The sequence below is a fragment of the Acomys minous genome, assembly GCF_964271855.1.
Source record: "Acomys minous genome assembly, chromosome: 4".
NCBI lineage: Eukaryota > Metazoa > Chordata > Mammalia > Rodentia > Muridae > Acomys > Acomys minous.
The window spans coordinates 83991694-84014195 of NC_140486.1; the positions used below are offsets into that span (position 1 = coordinate 83991694).

Genomic DNA, 22502 nt, shown 5'->3' on the forward strand with positions numbered 1-22502 from the left:
TAAATCTTCACCTTGATTCCTGGGCTCATAAAACTGGCAATATAAATTTATTTCATCTTCATGTCTATAAAAACAATTATACCCAACTCACCAGGAGTTTATATTTCCTGAAAGACTAATATTTGTCTTAATTATGAACTGTATTATTATTTGGCTTATAAAAAGTATTTTTGAACAGTCTTTTAAAAACATAGACACTGTGTTTTCCCAAGGACAACTTAATGCCCAGGCATTAAAACAGCCTGAACTGATATGTTTAATAAGCCATAACACAGATAATTAGGGGCTATAAAGGATTAATTTTCTCTGGCATTATCAAAGAGCAGCTGTAAAAGTACAAAATCCACTGGAAAACTTGTGTTTACAGTTCTTACAACTGATTTATAAAGCGATGTGTTAGCAACGGCCTCCGTGCCGTGTTGTTTTGTTTTCCCTTTTCTTCGGGTAGAATTGAAAACTCTCTTTTTCAGGCCCAGTGTTGAGCACTCCATGGCAACTGGCTTTTTATTGAGTTTCCTCCCTCAGCTAATGCTGTCTGTCCTTTTGCTTTGCTGTAGGTTGAAAAAAGACAGATTTTGTTGAAAACGACACTACAGAGAAATCAACGATCCAGCCTTGAGAGTCTGTAGAAATCCCCTAGCCTTTTTGTTTTCAGAAAAGGTAAACTCTCTTGATGCCTTAGACCACAATGGTAAAAATAAGGACTACGCTAGACCATCAGAGTAAGCAGGGCTTAGGGGCTGAAATACTGGGAAGAGAAATTCAGGGTTCAGTTTTCCAGGAATTACTCTTATGTCCTTTCTTCTCCAAGTTTATAGCACGTGATCGGTTTGTCAGACATACAACAATAATGCTTTTGAAAGCTCTAATTTTCATTTAGTTTTTCCTTCCCTTCCTTGCTTCCTTCCTCCCTTCCATCCGCCCTGTCTCTCCCCTCCCTCTCTCTCTCTCTCTCTCTCCCTCCCTCCCTTCTTCCTTTCCTCCTTTCCTTCCTTCCTTTCTGACAGGATTGTCTGTAGCTCACACTGGCCTTGAACTCCTGATTCTCCTTTCTAAAGCTCCTGAAAGCTGGGATTGCAAACATATGTAACCATCTTGGGCATATTTTTCTTTTAGCTCATCCAGTGATGATCACTAGTATCATCTAGTAGCCACTAAATAATATATGTTAAAACTCATTTAAATAGACGTAAAGAAGGCACTGTACTTTGTGAGAACTATCAGTTCTTCTACAAGTGTAGTAACTCACATATCTAACTCCTTTGCACCTAAATTCCTTTGTCCATAACATGGATCTGGGACACTTTGTATTTCACCTCCTTTCAGGAAACAATGATGAATGAGCCCCTCGGTAAAGGACAAAACCGTGTTATAATTAACCCATAGAAGAAGTAAGTAGCCATTTCCCACTCATATTTCCTTCTTCCATTTTGTGTTTCCAAGTGCTTGTTTCCTGTCTTTACATTGAAGTGTTCTTCCTAGATCTACCTAGACTTCCTGTCCTTTCTAAATCTCCCAAAGGATATGATAAAGAGTTACAAAAACAGCAGAAGATGTCCCATCAAAGATACTGCAGGTGAGCTTCAATACGTAGTGTAAAAGTCATATATGAACTTTATCATGGAGGACATTTTAAAAAATTTTTATTCCTTTTTCCTTTTATAGAAAATGGATGCTTTTCTCACATAATATATCCTGATTGAGTTTTCTCCTCCCTTTACTGCTCTCTCATCTGGATCTACTCCCTTTCTTTCTCTCATTAGAAAACAAACAGGCATCTAAGAAGTAATAACAAAATATAAGAAAAAGCAAAACAACTACATTGTAATTAGACAGAGCAAACAATCAGTAGGAAAAGAACCCAAAAGAAGGCACAGAAACAGAGAACCACTCATTCACACACTCAGGAATCTAAACTGGAAGACTTAATATATACACAAAGGACCTGTGGGGCCAAAAGAGAAATTATATATGTATATATGTGTGTGTGTGTATATGTGTGTGTGTGTGTGTATGTACATATATATGAATTGAGTAGCCATTATATGTTATATATAATTACATATTATATATAATTTCTCTTTTGTTTTATATGTATATTAAAATAATAAGATAGGTTTTTTTTAAGGCAAACCCCTGACACAGCATATATAACAAGGAACCTCCAAAGATGACATTGAGTTCATCTCAGCTGCCATCTTCTGCTGAGGATGTGGCTTACCTTAGAAATAACTTGTTTCCCTAGTGAGATGCCATTGGAAAAAAAACTAAGTCTTCATTTGCAAGCGGTTATCAACTGGGCATTGATCTGGGTTGGAGATGGAGGAAGAGGTCCACTACTTCTCTCCGCTCTAGGACCCCATCCAGTGCAGACCTGGGACAGCCCTGTGCTTGTTTCCCAAGTGCTTTGATCATGTTGAATTACTGGCACTTGTTTTGTTATTATTGTTGTTGTTTTGTTTTGTTTTTTGACGTCCATCTCACTGGCCTCTTAGCTCCTCTTCTCCAGAGCTTCCTGAATCCTGAAGGGAGATATTTGATAGGGTCATCTTGTTCAGGGCTGAGTGCTATAAAGTCACTCACTTTACATGTAATGTGTGGCTGTGGATCTCTGTATTTGTTCCCATCTGCTGCAGGAGAAAGCCTCTTTGTAGATGACTGAGCAGTAAGGCACTAATATATGAATATAGCAGAATGTGATTAGGAGATGGTTTTATTGCTACATTCTTTTTTCTTGGTTGGCTGTTGTTTTCTTCTGTTTTTACAATAGCATTGGTGTTTCCCTGGGATCCTAGGTTTTCTACTTTCAGATACTTGGTCACCCAACCATTGCCAGGAATTGGTTACATCTCAATGAATGAGCGTTAAATCGAATCAGATATTGGCTGGCTACTCCTGCCAGCTTTGTGCCACCACTGCATCAGCAAATCTTGCAGTCAACACACCATTGTAGAGCAAAGGTTTTGTAAGTGGGCTGGTGTCTACAGTTCTCCTTTGATAACACGCTTCTATGTGTAGCCATTCAATTTGACAGACACCATTTTTGAAGATACTGCATTTTCCCAGTGTGTATTTCTGGCATCTTTATAGGAAATCGGTTGCCCATAGGTGTGTGGATCTATGTCTGAGGCTTCAGTTCAATTCCACTGATTAACATGTCTGTCTTTGTGCCAATACCATGCAGTTTGCATTACTATAGCTCTGTAGTACAGCTTGAAGTTGGGGATGGTGATACCTCCAATCGTACTTTTATTATTCAGGACTATTTTCACTCTCCTGAGTTTTTGTGGTTTCAAATTGTCCTTTCAAGATCTATGAGGAAATATGTTATAATTTTGGAGGAAATTACATAGAATCCATGGATAGATTTTAATAAGGTGATCATTTTTTTCTGTACTAATCTTAGCAATCCATGAGTCTTGACAATCATTCCATCTTCTGATATCTTCTTTGATTTTTTTTTCCTACAGGTTTTTTTTTATGGCTACTTTATTGAATTCTTACAGCTACTACCACCTTTCTCCGCCCTAATCTCTTCCAACCCCTCAATACTAGGTAGGTGAGAAAGAAGGGTAGAGAGAAAAGGGGGTGGAGATCCCTATGGACCACTTCCTTCCGATTAAAGGATCCGAGTTCCTTGAAGCAAGTCCAATCATAGTTTGTCAGGATATCTCCAACCAGCAACTGGCAACCCAGAAATCCACAAGTCCACACAACCTCAAATCCAGTAATAGCAAACGTAGTAACAGGGGCAGAGCAGCCACAGGTCCTTTTGGGTCTCTCATTTACATCCTCTCAAGAGTTCCCAGAATTCCAAGCGTAAACTATCTGCAACTGGCAAAAACTATGCCCCTCCTAGAGCATGTGATAAATCACAGTTAGTGGCTATGACGATCTGAAGCAGCCCTATATCCCACACCTGGAATGAGAACAAAAACATATTCATATGACATAAATGGATTTTTTTTAAAGAAACCAAAATTCTCGCTACAGTGATATCCAGATTTATTCTGCAGTGGCCAGAGAGGACGCAGGAAGTCCTATCAGTTTTCTTGAATGTGTTGAAAATTGTTTTGTGTCCAATATATAGTCAGTTTTAGTTTTTTTCAGAAAGTTCTATAGGCTTCTGAGGAAAAACTTATATTATTTTGTGTTTGGGTGAAATGTTCTGTAAATATCTATTAAGGCCATTTGGTTTATAATGTCAGTTAACTCCAATATTTCTCTGATTAGGTTTTGTCTGGACTGATGAGAGTGGGTCATTGAAGTCTCTCACTATCTGTATGTGAGTGTCAATATGTGATTCAAGCCGTAGGGTGTCCATATATTTGGTGCATAGATATTAAGAAATACAATGTCCTCTTGATTGAGTTTTCTTTTGTTCAGTATGTAATGTCCTTCCCTATCTGTTTTAATTAGTTTGGTTCGAATTCTATTTTGTCTGATACTAAAATGGCTATATCAGTTTCTTAATCCATGTGCTTGGAATATTATTATCCATCCTTTTACTCTAGGATAACCATCCTTAATTTTAAACTCTGTCCATGGACGCAGTAGTAAAAGGAACAATCCCTGTTTTCACATCCTTTCAGTTAGTCTCTCTCTTTTTATTGGGAATTGAGACCATTGACGTTGAAATATCAGTAACCAGTGTTTATTGATTCCTGTAATTTTATGGTGGTGGTGGTGGTGGTGATGGTGATGGTGATGGTGGTGATGGTGGTGATGGTGGTGGTGGTGATGGTGGTGGTGGTGGCAGCAGTGGTGGTGATGGTGATGGTGGTGGTGAAGGTGGTGGTGGAAGAGGAGGTGGTGGTAGTAATGGTGTGCATGTGTGTGTTTGTGTGTTTCCCCTTTTGACTTGCTTGTCAGGAGTTTATTTCCTGTGTTCTCTTAGGTTCAGTTAACCTCTTTAGGTTGTATTTTTCCTTCCAGTGATTCTTGTAGGTCTGGAGTAGTAGACAGAGATTGCTTGAAGTTGGTTCTTATCATAGCTTATCTTATTTTCTGCGTGTATAGTGATTGAGCGTTTAGCTGAGTATAGGAGTCTGTGACAGCATCTGTGGTCTCTTAGAGTCTGCAGCACATCTGTCCAGTCCCATCTCACTTTTAGAGTCTCCACTGAGAAGTCAAGTGTAATTCTAGTAGGTCTGCTTTAATATGTTGCTTTCTCTTTTTCCCATTCAGTTCTTAATATTCTTTCATTGTTCTGTATGTGTTTTCATAGATTTATTTAAGGAATGTACTTATTTCCTCTTTAAGGCGTGCCATTATATTCATAAGCGCTGTTTTAAGGTCTTGTGCTTCCATTATTGTTGGAATCCTCAGAGCCTGCTATGGTAAAGTTGCTGGGTTCTAGTACAGACATGTCGCTAATGCTGGTTTTGACTGTGTGTTTACACTGGCATCCAGGCATCTGGGTTTGCAAAACCTGAAGTTCTAGGTGCTGATATTCCTGTTGGATGGATGTTTTGTTCGTCATTTCCAATGCTCTTTCTGGTTCTTGGGGGGAGTGTGGTGGCAGCGTGTTGCCTGGTAGGAAATTCCTCTGGGATCCTGATAGGCCTGGCCACTGGGCATTCTAGGTAGATGTTGTGTCTAGGTATTGGGATCTGTCACTTAGGAATGGGGTTGGGCTTTTTGGGTGGGGCAGGCTAAGGGTATTCACAGGTGGGGAGGAAAAGTAGGTGTCCTACCAGGATCTGTTTAGTCTCCTTAGGACAAAAGGTGAGGAGAGGCTGTAGTAGGTAGACTGCTGTGAACAGACTGAGGGACTGGATACGGAGGAGAGGAGTGGGGGGTAAAGATCTGAAGTCGGCCTCCATTTCTGGCTGGGCTACTTGCTTTTCTGGCAGACTTTGCTGATGGGTTCTCAGAGAATGCCTGCTGGAGTTGGGAGCTGGGATAATAGGATAAGTGGGGAGAGGGCAGGAGGAGAAGGTCTGCATGATCAGTTGGAGATGGGGACAGAGAGAAAAAGAAGGCTTCAGCAGGCGACCTGCCATGCTACAAAGCTGGTAGTGAGACTGGGGGATTGGGCATGGAGGAATGGAGGCAGAGGGGAAGGTCTGCAGCAGGCCTGCCTGCTCCACTGACCACAGTGGCCTTTGGGGTCCCAGAGGATGCCTGCTGGAGTTGGACCTGCAGCTACAAGTGGGTGGACAGAGGGGGGTGGTGCTCAGAGGAGAGGATCTGCATGGTCCACAGGGGACGGCGGCAGAGAGGAAGACAAGGCTGCAGCAGGTGTTTTGCTGCAAAATGAGACTGGGGTTTGGATTTGGAAGAACAGAGGGAGGGGTGAAGAGATGGAGTCAGCCTATCCGCTGGCCTGGCTGGTGTGATTTCAACTGTGTGTGTGTGTGTGTGTGTGTGTGTGTGTGTGTGTGTAAATCAGAGAATTTGTGTGAGTAAGTCCTCTCTTTCCACCACATGGGGCCCAAGGATCAAATTCTGGTCATCTGGCTTGGCAGCAGCTGCCTTTTCCCTCTGAGATACCTTATCATCCTTTGACAGGAACTTTTTTTAACAAATTTCACTGGTTATTTATCACACCCGTGCGAAAACAGAATGACAACATGTTTGAAAGTTAGTCTCTTTGTTGCTAGTAACAGGGGGCGGGGAGAAACTACAAGGAACACATTCAGCTAGACCATAAAACTGAACCAAGAACCAAGAACCTACAAAATACACCTTGTTTCCCATTGTCTATAGAACTTTCACCAGGTTGAAACCATCCAGGGACATAAGACAAATGATAAGAGGTTTAAAATAGTGGAAAGGGCATAGAGTGTGCTTCTGCCTATAAATAAACTCAAACTAGATATCAATAACCAAAAAAAAAAAAAAAAAAAAAAAAAAGGCTTCAAGTAGTTGCTAATTAATAGTAAATATTTTAGCATTATTTATTATTTAAGGCATAAATCTAACAATTGCATTGAATGCATGTAAAATACAACATACAAAGTTTAGGGTGTAAAAAATTAAAAAAATTAAAAAATAGAAAAAGAATTTAAAAAAATAAAAAATAAATTAAATAAAATAAAAAATAAAAAATAAAAAAAATCCAAAGTTTAGGGTGTAGCTAAGACAGACCTGAGAAAGAATTTGCAGAGCTAATGGGTCCAGGAAAAACCTCAAATAATAGTTCTTACCTGAAGAAATAAGAACAGCATAATATGGGAGGCAGCAAGAATATACATATAAGAACAAAAATCCATGAAGCTAAAACAAAAACAAAACAAAACAGGATGACATAAGCCATTAAAACAGACCCCAACCTTCAAAAGCGTGTTTAATTGCTAAACCTCTCAAAAGGCCGGTGACAAAGACAGTAAGGCAAATGTCAAGGTCAGAAGAAATGGGGACTATGGCAAAGGGTGTGGCAGAAGGACAAAACAAGCAGCTTCACTGGCAAAGGACTCAGAAAAAATGAGCCAGAGCCTACAAAACCCACAACTACTGCACCCCAGTCAGGACAGAGAAATAATCTTATCTGCCTCATACTTATTAAATAATTAAAAGGGTTATTACTACAGGGTTCAAAACCAGAGATATTTAAGGTGTTGGTGGTCTCAGAGAGTCCTGCCAGACTCAAAGAATTAACAGACAGGACAGGTGGAACGGCCTTCAGCTTGATTTATGGCACTAATATCACACTGGTTCCAAAACTGATAACACATGAAAAGACAGATTAAGGTCTTTAATAAATTTTACGATGCAGTAATCCCAAATAACCCACTAGTAAGCTAAACCCAACAATGAATAAAAGTAATTATATGTTGTAACCAGAGCTTATTTTATGTGCAAGGATGGTCCAACATTTGGACAGTCAAACATGTCTATATTAGTAAGCTTCAGGGAAAAAAACCATATGATTATATAAACTGTGGATAAAATGTATGATAAAATTCCATATCCACTCATAATGAAAATTGTCAATATTTAGGAGTAGAGCAATTCCTCAGTCCCCTAAAAAGATTTTTTCAAGAAGATATCAGTCTAACACCTCAGTGTGGAATCCTGAGGGTTCTCCCTCTGATACCAAGAACATGGCAAAGGCATTCATTCTTACTGGAAGAAAATGCTAAAAGTTCTATTTCCTGCAATAAAGAAGATGAAATAAAATGCTATTATTGCATGGGAAAGAGAAATTAAAGTGTATTTTACATATCATGATTCTCTAAGCAAGACTCACAGAAGGATTTCTAACTCAGTTTCATTTCTATATAACAAACAAATGCAAAGTGAACTTTTTAAAAAAAAAGACGACCTACAACTTCTTTTTACCTTCTTCTAAATATAGACTTGTTTTAAAATACATGATTTTTAATTTAATAATGGAACAAGCTAGTTGAGCCTCTAAAATATATACAATGTCAAGAAAAATATCTTGATTTCCTAGAATATTATTTTAAAGAACAAGCATCTTTTAAGGTCAGTTGACAAATTTTCCATTAATAATGAAACAAGCAAATTCATCATATGCTTGTCTGATTTTATAATCTTCAACTAGTTAACAATCCCCCCTTTTATAGGTTGTAAATTTTCACATTAATATAGTTGTCTTGCCAATTTATGAGTCTCACCATTTCTTGAGTTGTCTATGATCTTGGCTATAGGAACACTAATTAACGTTGAACTGCTTTGGAAAAGTAATAAAAAATAGAAACTGAATTAGAGGTATGACGGAAATTTTACTTTTTAAAAAAACCTTTTTGCATGAAGCTTGTTGATGATAGTTTCAATACATTACATTATGAAATTATGAAAGATTGGGTTTAATGAACCTTACAGTGGTCATTTTTATTAATTCTTTGGGAATTCTGTATGTCGTATTTTGATCATACACAGCCCCTCCCCCACCCCTCTCTACGCACTCCCTCCATTTCATAGCTACCCAACTTTGCCTCCTCATTCATTTTTTTTTTCCGAGGCCATCAAATCCCGTCGGGTGTGTGATCATCATTGGAAGGCAGGAGAGCAGCCAATAGCGTGTCTCCGAAGAAAGCTGGCTCCCCCTCTCACCTGGAATCTATCAACTACCCACAGCTCCTCAGCTGTGGATGGAACTCTGCACTCGCCTCTCGCCTTCATGCTGGAATTTCGTAGGCCTAAGCAAGCACAAGTCTTATGCATGCGCCACACTCTCTGTAAACTCCTATGCCCTATTCTGTGTGGAAAACAGTTTCCTCTGCGGTCATCCAGTGGCTCTGGCTCTTACCATCTCCCTGCCTCCTCCTCCAAAAAGGTGAACACTCTAAAGATTTTTGTGGTAGCATTTTTTTTTAAACTTAGAAGTGTTTGCCTTTAAAATGTTATTTTTGAAATTTAATTGGGAAATCTTAGGATTCTAGCAAAGTGAAGTGTCTGGATCAGAAAATTAATTTGTTTTATATACCTACCTATCAAATTAACCCAAGCGTGGCAGTTTTAAAAAAAAGAGAGAATTAATATCTAATAGTCCAAGATCAGTGTTGCTGGACCAAAGTGAAAGTTCCTTTCTCTAGCAGCTTTGGGGGAGAATCCAGAATCCAGTCTGGTTTCCAGTGCCTGCAACATCCTTTTTTTTTTTTTTTTGCCACATCACCCCAATCTGCCTCCATAATCCTACTGCCACCTCCACTCTGTATATAGAGCCCCCCTCTGCCTATGTGGATGAATCGGGGCCCACCAAGACCACCCACAGTAATCTCACCAGGGTAGGACCCCTAGCCTGGTCCTTTCCCTCCAGCCACAGGGCTCGCAGGTCTCAAGGAGCCAGAGCTTGCTGTTCAGTGGTCATTTATCCCTACTGAGAAGGTCATTAAACGTGGCATAGCCTGAGCTCTTCTGTATTTAATATGCTGTTCAATGCAGAGCTGCGAGGGGGTGGGTGCTGTTTCTGAGTGTATTTTAGAGAAATTGAGACTCCTCTTTCTTTTGCTGCTGTTCTCATAGGGCCATTTTCAGGTGAATTTTCAAAGCAAAAAATACGCATCTAATCAAGGATGCTTAGAAATTAAATACATAAGCTGTTATATGCAAGCAAGCTCTATTCCTAACGTTAACAAGTCCATCTGCCTATCAAAAAAAATCTATTTGCAGACAAAGACAAAAAAAAAAAAGATCACAAATAACTTCAGAAAATACTCAGCTTCCTTGCTAACTAAAGATATACAAATACTGTTTGTAAAGTCCCATTTTTTTCTTTTTAATATTGTGTATACGACAAATATCCATTCAGCCTTAACAAAGGCCACCGTCAGCATGGTATTAGCTTTAAATCCTTTGTATAAAGGCCAGGATGCACCACAAGGGCTGGGGTTGCATCCCCCCCTCCCCAGAGAGCACTTGTAGGACAAGCTAAAGGCCTTGGCTTCCATCTTGGAATTGGAAATGAAAACAAACAAACTGAACAACACCGTGGGGGCTTCACACCAGATGCCTTCCTGATTGCATGCCTTTCTCCTTCCTTTCTCTAGGGTCAGGCATGATCCATTCCGTCACAGGCCCTATACTGCCCTTAAAGTCCATATGTATGTCATGTCTGTCCTGACAATCACAGGTATATTTCAGGACTCACACCGTTTCCATGCTTTGAAAGGTATTCACTTAGATTATTAGTTAATGATTTTTTCCCATGTGGCTATAAATAAATATAGTTCAAGTAAATGCTAAATAAAATGTCCTTACATAGCTATGTCTATGCTTATTTATTTTCTTTTTAGTAGAAATATTGTCAGTGTTTTAATACTTTATAAATGCAATGTTTAGTTATTATATAATATGCTTTGTTAGAATAACAAATTTCATGTCAAAATGATAAGAAATTTAAGGTAAATCTTCCATGCCCTGATATTTACTAATAGGAACACCATTTGATACAATCTTCCTTGAAAATAGTTGGGCAGAATAAATTAAATATTATATACTTTTAATATAATATATATTAGGAACCCTGGAATCTCACTTACTATGCTGTGTTTCATTTGTTTCCAAATTGTGTCTTCAACAAACATCAGCATCATAGATACATTGCATTCTCAGCTCCATCTTGCAGTTCCTCAGTCAAAAAGTTTTGAGAATAAACAATTTGTGTTTTACCACCAAGCCTAGCATGTAATTCTAATGCAGGAAAGTAATAATAAAACTTTAGATATTAATAAGAAAGCTTTAGGAGTGCTCTAAATCTTTAGAATTGAATCATTCATGTGGACCTAGGTGGAAATCATTGTCAATGTCCCACAAGAGGAAATGTTAATATAAATAATGAAGTAATACAGAATTAAAATTGAGCTCTCTCTCTCTCTCTCTCTCTCTCTCTCTCTCTCTCTCTGTGTGTGTGTGTGTGTGTGTGTGTGTGTGTGTGTGTGTGTGTGTGTGTGTCTGGCAGTCTCAAGCATACTAAGCAACTTCCTTATCGATATGTTGGATTCTGGATTTTTCTCCAAGTACCGTAATGTTTTGATGTGCGCATAGTATTCCAATAAATGGAGAACAAAAGTAGAGGGTATAGTATGAGGCTGGGGCAGGGACCAGCCGCCCTAGGTCTTTATAAATCAGGAATTGGAAAAGGTGTTGTTTTATACGTTAGTCTTCAACACTGTTATGTATTTCTTAGTTTTGACCTTGTGTTGTTGTTATTTGTTTTTCAAGACAGGGTTTTTCTGTGTGTAGCCCTGGCTGTCCTGGAACTCACTTTGTAGACCAGAATGGCTTCAAACTCACAGAGATCAACCTGCCTCTGCCTACTGAATGCTGGGATTAAAGGTGTGTGCCACCACTGCCTGGCTCAGTTATGACCTTCTGCTGCTCATATATGCCTGCATATTCTAAAGCCTCCTTACAAATACACACAGAACACTAAGAGTATGTGGGATGGTCCTCATCCTCACCCCTTGCCACCTATGGCAGGTGGGAAAGTTGGCCCTGGAGTCATGAGAACAGGAGAGCTGCCCCTGTCCCTCACCTGAGCAGCACAGCAAAGTTGGTCCTGGATGTGAGGGTTATGGGTGAGCTGTCCTCAAAGGCATGAGCCCAAAAGAGCCAACCCTGTCCTTTGTCTGCTGGCCAGTGATGTATACCAGGGAGAGATGCCTTCCTCCCCTCCCTCATCCCTCACCATCTATGGCAGGTATATGAGATGGCCCTAGGACTCATGACAATGGGATGACTGGCCATCTTTCTCATTAGCTGCAACGCTAGGGAGAGCAGGCCCTGCAGCTCTCCTGGGCAGCAGGGTAGAGCTGGCCCTAGTTGCAGAGATTGCTGGGGTCCAGAGGGCATGAGAGTTGGAAACCTGGTGGGCTGACCAGTTCAGCTACCTTCATACCCATGTCATGCTGGAGTGCATGAAGTTCTTAGAGATCTGAAACCCCTGACACAGGACGACAGCAGGGTATCTGAGAGGAGTCCCAGTGAGGTTCCAGTAGCAGCAGCCAGAGGCCTCATGCCATGTCAAGGAGTCATCGCAATGAACACTTGCAAAGGAAGAGTTGTGGACAAAAGGCTACATAATGTGGGAACACAGTGTGACACACTACAGATTCCACAATGAGATTTTTTCCCCCTATGTTGGGGAGAAGGTTGCAAACGTGGACAATGGGAATGAGGGGAAAGGGGGATGAGAGGGATTGGGGGTACATGATGTGAAATTCACAAATAACCCATAAAAAGTGTTGTAAGTATATTGTAAATTTTTAAAGAGAGTATGTGGGATAACAGGCACAACTCAATGTCTAAAAAATTTGAAATTTTGAAAGAATACACTTTAAATTTTTGACAGTTAAATTTCTTTATAAAGTTGATAGTATTCTTTATGTACCAAAAGGAACATTATATCCTCAACTTTTATTGACATGAGTTAACTGTCACTTGTTCTATTATTCTATTGTATACAATCCCATTTATCTCAATATCTAATATTATTTTACTCATATCAGATGTACATTCTATGATCAAATTTTAATTCCACTTTTCCTGAAATGGAGAACATGTTTTGTCTGAGCTCTATAGCAGTCACATTCACTGTTAACTTATAATTCTCAATATGTTCTATTACCAGGAGAGAATAATAGAGAGCATGCCTGCAGCTGGTTTAATACTTTAAAATTCCTATAGATCACAATGAAAGACCATGTAGCCCAGCATGCTTCACATTTCAAAGGTTGTGGGCTGTTAACATTGCACTTTTATTAAAATTCCCATTATTTTTTTCTTGCTGTCAGTGTAAATGTAAAATTACTTTGTCATTTTTTCTACAGAATAAAAGGGTAAAGGATATACTAGCTTACTTCCAACTAATTATCTAGACAAACATGGAGAAACTTAGAGTCAACTATGTTATAGCTTAAGAATAGCCAATTTACAAATTAGATAGTTATGTAATCATGTAGCCATCAGTTCCATGGTGCTTCTGAGTGTGCCAAGGACTGTGTTGGGCACAAGGGATAGAACAGTGAGCAAGACAAATCTCAGTTTATAGGAAGCAATTATTCTCATAGGAGTGACGGACAATAAACAGCATGAGCTTTAACTAACATCTAAAGAAAGGACAAAAATCAACTGAAACATAAAAAGTAGAGAATAGGAATAGAGCATAGACCGTAGAATGGCCCTGAGGCAAGACACTGTAGGTGAGACATCACAGAGATAGAAAATAAAGGGAGAAGGCACAGCATGAGGGTATTTCATGACGGTATGACATGAGGGCACAACAGGAGGGCACAACATGAGGGCACAACAGGAGGGCACAACCTGAGGGCACAACATGAGGGTACAACAGGAGGGCACAACCTGAGGGCACAACCTGAGGGCACAACATGAGGGTACAACATGAGGGCACAACATGAGGGTACAACATGAGGGCACAACATGAGGGCACAACCTGAGGGCACAACAGGAGGGTACAACAGGAGGGTACAACATGAGGGTATGACATGAGGGCACAACATGAAGGAACAACATGAGGGTACAACATGAGGGTACAACAGAAGGGTACAGCATGAGGGCACAACATGAGGGCACAACTTGAGGGTACAACATGAGGGCACAACAGGAGGGCACAACAGAAGGGCACAACAGGAGGGCACAACATGAGGGCACAACAGGAGGGCACAACATGAGGGTACAACATGAGGGCACAACAGGAGGGCACAACAGGAGGGCACAACAGGAAGGTACAACATGAGGGCACAACAGGAGGGCACAACATGAGGGTACAACATGAGGGCACAACAGGAGGGCACAACAGGAGGGCACAACAGGAGGGCACAACAGGAAGGTACAACATGAGGGCACAACAGGAGGGCACAACATGAGGGTACAACATGAGGGCACAACAGGAGGGCACAACAGGAGGGCACAACAGGAGGGCACAACAGGAGGGCACAACAGGAGGGCACAACAGGAAGGTACAACAGGAGGGCACAACAGGAAGGTACAACAGGAGGGCACAACAGGAAGGTACAACAGGAGGGCACAACAGGAAGGTACAACAGGAGGGCACAACAGGAGGGCACAACAGGAGGGCACAACAGGAAGGTACAACAGGAGGGCACAACAGGAGGGCACAACATGAGGGCACAACATGAGGGTACAACATGAGGGCAGGGCTGGGAACCAGCTCCCATAAAGCAGGAATATAACAGTCACCAAACTGAACTTGTCTACAGGCTACAGAAAGCTGTTGAAAAGCTCTCCCTAACTTCTAAGGGAGAAACAACCAAACCTAAAGCACAAAGGCTGTACAGGAGACCAAGGAAGCCATGTTGGGAACCTCGCTGAGATGGGAACTTGGAGATGCAGTCAGGTATTAGCAGTGTTTGGAAATCTGTGTTGGAATCAGAAATTGGTCATAAATGGGATGAAGCACCCTGAGCCTCGGATAGGAACGGTGCACAGGTGACCTTTCGGTGACTCATCCAGAAGGAGCAGATTTGTCTACTGAGGCAGAAGGTACTGAAGACTTATTTCATATAGCAAGGGCCCTGTTAACCAGGATGCCTGAAAAATATGTCAGCGATGATACCAAAAAACAGGTATGTTCACTTAGCTTTTAAAAGGATCTAGGATAGAATAATTTACCTTCTAAATTTTAATATGATTTTTAGTAGTACATTTGAGCACATCTTCTTTAAAGGAACATAGGTCTCTTTCTTTCTTTCTTTTTTAATCAATGCTAGAGACTGAACTCTGAGGGTGAGGCTGGCAGCTTTGCATGCTACGGAGATATATTCTCCAACAGTCCCCTTTAGAGATACATAACTTTATGCTTCATTCTTTAACATACATACCTTCTAATAGCTGTTATAATAAGCAATGCTGTAATTAACACTGTTGTATGGCTCTGTATTTTTTTCATGAAATTTAAAGTCAACAGGAAATACTATGTGATGTATATGCATGGTGCACACAGAGAGAATTAAATTAACTCATCGCTTATAGACACGAAGTGGAAAACAAGGTAAGTTGGCAGGCCTGTTTGCTTGCTGTTTGTTTCATAACCAGTTAGAAAGATTTTGCTTGCAATCTTAAATATTTTAAAACTGCTGGTGGGAGCATCATATCAATTTCAACATTGAAAATAAAATCTCTTGGTTTAAAGGATGACACTGTCATAGTTTGGAAGGAATAAGAACAGTACAGTAGTATATTAAACACACGTCTTTCCTCCCTTTTAAGTCCCCAAATTCACATCACGAACGCCAGTGTCTGGGGGTTGTGAGTGCATCTCAGTGGAGGCGTGCTTGCCTATAAGTATGAAACCATGGCTTTTTAAGGAACAGTAAAAGGAAAAATAATCGATGTCAGAGTTTCTAGATGCCTCTAAGGAAGCAAGAGTTCTGGACTTCTAGATACCCATCTTCATCTCCCATCTTGGTCTACCTAAGGCACATCAAAGTCAGTAGAGCATCATACCATTTGTAGTACCAGTTAGCATTCATTTTCTTAAAGAAACCACGTTTTTCCAAGGCTAGATCTTTGAAAGTAACATCTGGACCAGAACCCCAGGGAATAGAGAAGGATGAGATGAAAACAGTTCCCTCAGGGCTGGTGCAGGCCCACCTCCTTCATGTTCTCTCCCAAAACGTTTCAGCAACAACAAAAAGACATGTGGGGTGGTCGCCCCCTTCGAGAGCCCTGCTGGTGGCTGCCTGTGGAGGCGCGCGGTGCTCTTACTGAGAGATGCCAGCCAGTCATTAAAACCCCCTGCCTCCTCCAGTCCACCTGCAGACTGGAAATTGAAGAGATGTCTCAGAAGCATCAACTCTTTCTTTGCCCGGTGGGACATCTTTATCCTTGAGCAATTTCCCCCAAATAACAGCCTTTATAGTCTCTGAAAATGTAAAAATCGCCTTCTGAGTCAACGCAAATGAGAATCCTCCAGAACTCGGATCCTCATTCACTTCCTGCTATAGGAAGTGTCAGAAACGCACGGCTGATGAAAAGTGTGTAAACATATTATCCAGACGTTCAAGTTGTCACAGAGAGCGATTTTGTTGTTCTTGAGTTCAACGTGAGCAAAGCTGCACTATGGAGATGATCGGGTGTAGAGTTCTCTCTCTCTCTCTCTCTCTCTCTCTCTCTCTCTCTCTCTCTCTCTCTCTCTCTCTCTCCCTCCCTCCCTCCCTCCCTCCCTCTCTCTCTCTCTCTCTCTCTCTCTGAAAAGATTTCTCATTTTGAATGATTTTTCACTATTCTCATTTTGAGTTCCAAGACAAATCCCAAAATCTATTCAGATTTGATCTGTTTTTAGAACCTCATTTCTCTCTTCACTAGCCAGCAAGAAGTGTAAGTGTTGTGCAATGCAGGACTCTAATCTTTGTTTTGTTTTGTTTTGTTTTGTTTTGTTTGTTTTTTCAAGACAGGGTCTCTCTGTGTTAGCCTTGGATGTTCTGGATTCACTTTGTAGACCAGGCTGCCCTTGAACTCACAGAGATCCACCTGCCTCTGCCTCTCAAGTGCCGGTATTAAAGATGTGCACCACCACCCCTGGCTTTGCTTTGTAGTGTCTTGCCTTTGTATCTCTTAGGATAGTCAAGACTGTCTGGATAGGAAAGTATTCTAAATGTTAGGGTCCAGAGTAAGCCACACAAATCACTCAGACACCCATCTCAGTTATATATGGATGGTTAATTAAATGCAACACCCCAAGACTGACCATAGTCGGGGACACAGAGAGAGTTAGTTTATAAAGGCAAAAACCTCAATTAGCTCACAGGGTAGGGAGGAGTGGAATAGGGCGGTCACCTCTGACTCAAGTTATTTTTGCTAACTAGACAAAGCAGTTCTAGCTGGCCTTTCATTTGATTGGTTCCAAGTGGAATTTATAGTTAGGGCCAGCTGAGCTTACCGATGGGCAATTTCTGGGAGTAGCAAGGCTGAACATAAACAGCTTTGGTCAACTGGACCTTGCACAGAGAGCTTTTCCCTGTATCAGCAAAAGCTGAGGAGATGTGGCTGGTAGGCCTGGAATTAAAGTGGCTATAGTTATGCTACCCAAAAGGAGCAGGGCTCAACGCTAAACTCTCAGTGGCAAAACACAAACTAACAATGGCCAACAGTTAGAGACCTTGGAAAATGCAAAAGACAAATCAAACGTGGACAGCTGACAACAAAGACAAGGCACACTGAAGGGTGTCTTGAAAGCAAATAAGTGACCTGGCTCAGAAGCGGTTTGCCCCAAGCTCTTCCATTTGCAACTCGTTTGGGTAAAGCAGAGTATGTGGCCAGGAAAAATAAAAATTAGGAAATAACATATCTAATGTGTTTCTCTTATGATCAGCCAATAGCAAAAGATGAGAAATGAATGAAAATATCCAAGTTTGTTGATGTAAAACACCACTCTCATCTCAAAGAGATTAAGAGAGCATTCCATCCAAACATGATAGGAACACAGACAGGTTCAGGTTAATCCGAACAGCATGTTTCAATATGGCAAGACGTGAAAGTTTTGCACTTAAACAACAGAACAGAGTTTCTGTTCCATACTTTTCAAATACAATGGAGGGACATCGGTTAGGCAGGTTACTGCAAAGTGGGAGAAGTGTCTCCTACAAGGCTCAGATGCTGTCTTATGACATTCTTAGCTTCTGGGTTGGTGGAAGACAGTTGTTTGTGAATACACGGCAGAAGGCATTGCTGACAGCTGCATGGACGGATGGTAGGTCAGGCACATGTGGGAAGTGAATGGCTGCCCAGCCACCATAATCTGCCTCTGCATCCACAACATTCCTGCTCTCCAGAAGCAAGAGGCTTCGATTGGTCTTTTAGAATCTTTTAAGATAGGTGTGGCTCTTCCCTAGGCCCCTCCCAAACCTCAAATCATTTAAAGATGATTTTTCCCTACCAAAAAAATTAAGTAAAGTTATTGAATGTAAAAAAAAAAAATTTAGAAAACAGTGTTTAGTTCAACTACTTTTAGAAAGTCCTATGAGATGGCCGCTTGCACAGGTCTGGAAATCACAGGGGAACAAATGACCCCTTCTCTCAAATGCACATACTTGGGGATTTCTGCCATTCACACCGAAGCCTTTTTCTAGGGTAGGTTATAAGGTGAAATATCGTTAGCTGTAGTAAGTTACAAAAAAAAAAATAATAAAAGAAAGAAAGAATAAGAAACTACAGACAGTGTTAATGGAACAATTAGAATCTGGTGTCTGTGATCCGGCACATTTTTCTAGAAGTCACTGACAAGCTTGAATTCAAATACTCTAGAGCCAGACAAAACATGAAGGCTGAGCAGGCATGCTTGATAGTATCTACAAGATAAAAGTGCGTAAGAAGCAGAAGACAGCAAAGGCGCACACCTTTAATCCCAGCACGGGGATGTGGGGGTGGGGGTTGGGGCAGCAGAAGCAGGCAGATCTCTGGGAGTTGGGGTGCAGTCTGATCTACATTGTAGATCCCAGGGCACCCACATTCACATCATAAAGCCCTGCCTCAGATATAAATTAAAAATAAAATTTTCCATAAAAAGCGGCAACACAATAACATCTGACCTTGGGGTGCTCCTGAACAAACCGTGTCACACAAATAAAGCCGGGACAAAGGGCATGTCTGAGACGAGCTATACAGATAGACCTCACGCTACATTTCACAAATCAAAACATAGGATATAATATGGTAATCACACGAATTTAAATTTACTAGTCAACATATAACCTAGAGCCTTTTAGTTTTGCTTAGCATATCACAGACGTTTTTGCTACTGTTGTCACATTTGGTAGCTATTTCTATGGTGATTTGACTGTTTGTCAATATCCACATTGTTAAGGTTATCCGTCATATGAAGGAAAAGGACTCCTTTCCCAAACAGAGCACTGATTTAAAAAAAAAAAAAAAGCCCATCTTACAGCAAGTACACAGACTGCTAAAGGCAACCCGTTCCCACTATTTGTTTACTGTCTGGTGATTTCTGAACTTTAGTTTGAACATCTGTAGGCTGGGAGTTCTGTCCTCAGTTAGGCTATAATTCCTTCCTTCTTGCTGTGGTCTTATTTACATTCTCTGTGTAGCCTCTATAGAAATTCGAGTTTGAGACCCTTGGTATGTGCTTCGGTAAAACAAAAGGTTCCATAAATTCCATGCCTGTTCCTCTCTAGCAGCTGCTTTGAGGAAATATCAGAGGAGCAATGACTCCACTTCCAGACAGCTGAGTCTGTTGAGGAAGATAATAGAAAAACACTTAAGAGCATATACCACGACCATAACAATAACTGTTCTATAGATTTTATGGCTCTTTATATTTCAGCAATCTACTTCACATTCATCACTGTGCTTGCTTCTTCCAAGAGTCCCATGAAACATTCAAAGTAGCAATTCTTACTTTTTTTTTTTCAGATAAAATCTCTGATTTTCAAAAGTGCAAATCACCTTATTTATTTAGGGCACATGACTAACCCCCAATATAGCAGAGCATCGTGAGAGACAGTGTTCACAGCTTTATACCCTGCACGGCACCATATACAAAGACAATTCTTAAATATTTCCTCAATTAAAATGAGGATGCGGGACGACATCCACCGTGACTCATAAAAACAGATGACTGAGAGATTACAGCTGAGGATGACCGTAGTGAACCATAAATATACAACACTCCAAATGTGTGAACTATAGAAAATCCACATACTAGGTATGACTCCAGCCTGTATGCTTTTAATATATAGAATAGGTTAAAAATGGAGGCCACCTAAAAATGTATATATAAATACAATAGTCCCAAGTTCTTCCTGAAAGGAATAGTGATTGATTGTTCCTTCTCCTGATAAAAAGGGAAAAACTGTAAAGCTTAAGGACTCTAAACCACTCAAAGACAAAAGATTAAAAAATCAAGGCTATAAGTGCATTACAATACTCTCTACAACAAAAAAAGATATTAGAAGTTGCCTTTGTGCCCACTGACCAAAACTAATTGAACTATGGTACATCTGTACATTTATAAAAGAAAACTGGAAAGGACTATATGATAAATGGGTAATTTGCAGTAATTTTTGCAAAGCAAATATGCATTACATATGTTTGTGTGTGTATAATGTGTATATTCTACATATGCATACACAGATATAATTTGTACAGTTACCAATGTTTACTTGTACACATAAATGCATTTTTTCTTTTTTTTTAAGTCAGGAGTATTTTATTTTATGTGTGTGGATGTTTGGCCTGCATGCATGCCTGTGCACCACTGGAATTCACTCCCTATGGAAGCCAGATGCCCTGGACCTGAGTTCCAGAGAGTTCCTAGATGCCCATGTGGGTGCTGAGAATCAAACTCTGGAGCTCTAGAAGACCAACCAGTACTCTTTTTTTTTTTTAAAGATGTACATAGAGTTTTATTGTCCTATCATCATAATTTCAGGTACACTCCAGACGTTGGTCAACATGCTTTCCAATCTCTGGTATCCCAAATGTTTTCAGAAGCAATCAAGTAGATTGCTGGAAACGAGAAAACTGGTGGCATCAGGAAGATGGATGATTTGATGCTGACGCCAACGCAGTAGATGCTGCCTTTTCCTTGTATATTACTAACTCGGGTTCACCTACTGGCTTAGAGTCAGAATACGCAGATGAACTGGAGGAGAAGTGGGGACAGCCAGGAGGAAAGGGAGACGGCTCTGCCTGCATTTCAATACAACTGTTCCACAAGTGAGGCACATCCCTGTGGTTCTGAGTAACAGAGGTTAGAAGGAAATTCACAGTGCTGTCATTTGCTTGAGGGTACATCCTCTGTGAGTCCATGTGAAGGGAGGACACCTCATTTAAGGGAGTGGGCCGATGTGTTAGAATTTCTTTCGGTGGTCTGAAGGGACCTGATGTTGCACGCGAAAAGTCACCTCTTGGATTAGGACCTCCCTGGGCGACTGAAGGCTTCTGTCTCAGATACACATTTGAAATACTAGGGCCAGACAACAGGTTTCTCCTGCCTGTTTGGACAGCTACACCAAAACTGTGGTCATCCATGGTGCCCAGGTCTGGACAGAAATGTCTGCTCTTAAAATCTGGAAGCGAGGCAGCAGCTCCCTGAGGAGCTGTTTTAATCCCAATTCTTCTTTTCATTCTTTCTATAAGATGGGGACAGTCCCTCAGAAAGTTGGGATTCTGGTAGAACTGCAGCTTACATGAGGCAGAGACTCCCTTTTCTTCAGCCAGAAAGTCCGGGAGCGAAGCCGATCTCTGGAAATTCTGCCTCATCTTTCTAAATCCGTACAGATTAAGCTGTCGAACCAAACTCTTCATGCTATCAGTTTCAAATATTCTGAAGGGGGCCTTTCTTTCCAACACTTCCTTCTTGAAGAGTTCTTCATTGATCACTATGTAAGTCCCTTCTTCATCCCACCAAATAGATTTAAATTTGTCACTTCCCACTATTTTCCAAAGTTTTCTGGGAAAGGTCATAGAAAACAAGTTAGTGTCTTCATCTGGCTCCGAGGCACAGAGGGTATGAGGTGGCCTCTTTATCAAGAACCGCTGAGCCAAAACCTGAAAGGCACTTTCCTCAATAATAGCCCATAAGTCTGAGTCCTGCTGACCTGTGCTGCCACACAGAGGATGACCGGAAGAGGCTTCTGAACCCATTGGTAGATCAGCAGGGCAACCATCCAGCGCTTCTGCAGGTGCCTCGGCCATATCCTGTACACTTTACTTACATAGACTTCCCATCTGAATGGCTTTGTGTTCTGCAGCTTTCATTGGGGCTTCAGTAGTCCTATGCAGAAGTAAGTAAGTGATGACATCATAAGAGTAGTCAATCTGATAGCTATGACATCACAAAGTGACTTAGGGCTCCTGGCGCTCACTGAAGAACGTGCCAAAAGTGTTCTTGTCCTGGGAAAACATGTTCCCAGGAAAGCAAAAGAGTAGCCCCTTCCTTATTGAAGGTTTCAAAAATCTCACTCCTAAAGACACTCTCCCCTTTTTAAATTAGACTTTATATTATTTAAAAACAACTTTAAAGTTTAAATATATTTTGATTATCTTCTTCCCCTCCCCCATGTCTTTCCAGATCCCCTCCTCCCCACCCA

The 22502-nt window shown here is 40.8% G+C and overlaps 1 protein-coding gene across 1 annotated transcript; it reads right to left on the reverse strand.

Annotated features, from left to right (window-relative positions):
- Positions 1 to 20685: 20685 nt before the first annotated feature.
- LOC311595685 (heat shock transcription factor, Y-linked-like) lies at positions 20686 to 22210 on the reverse strand. The gene has a single exon (XM_084778642.1). The coding sequence runs from the start codon at positions 22105 to 22107 to the stop codon at positions 20941 to 20943; it is 1167 nt and encodes a 388-aa protein (XP_084634768.1). The 5' UTR covers positions 22108 to 22210; the 3' UTR covers positions 20686 to 20940.
- Positions 22211 to 22502: the final 292 nt, after the last annotated feature.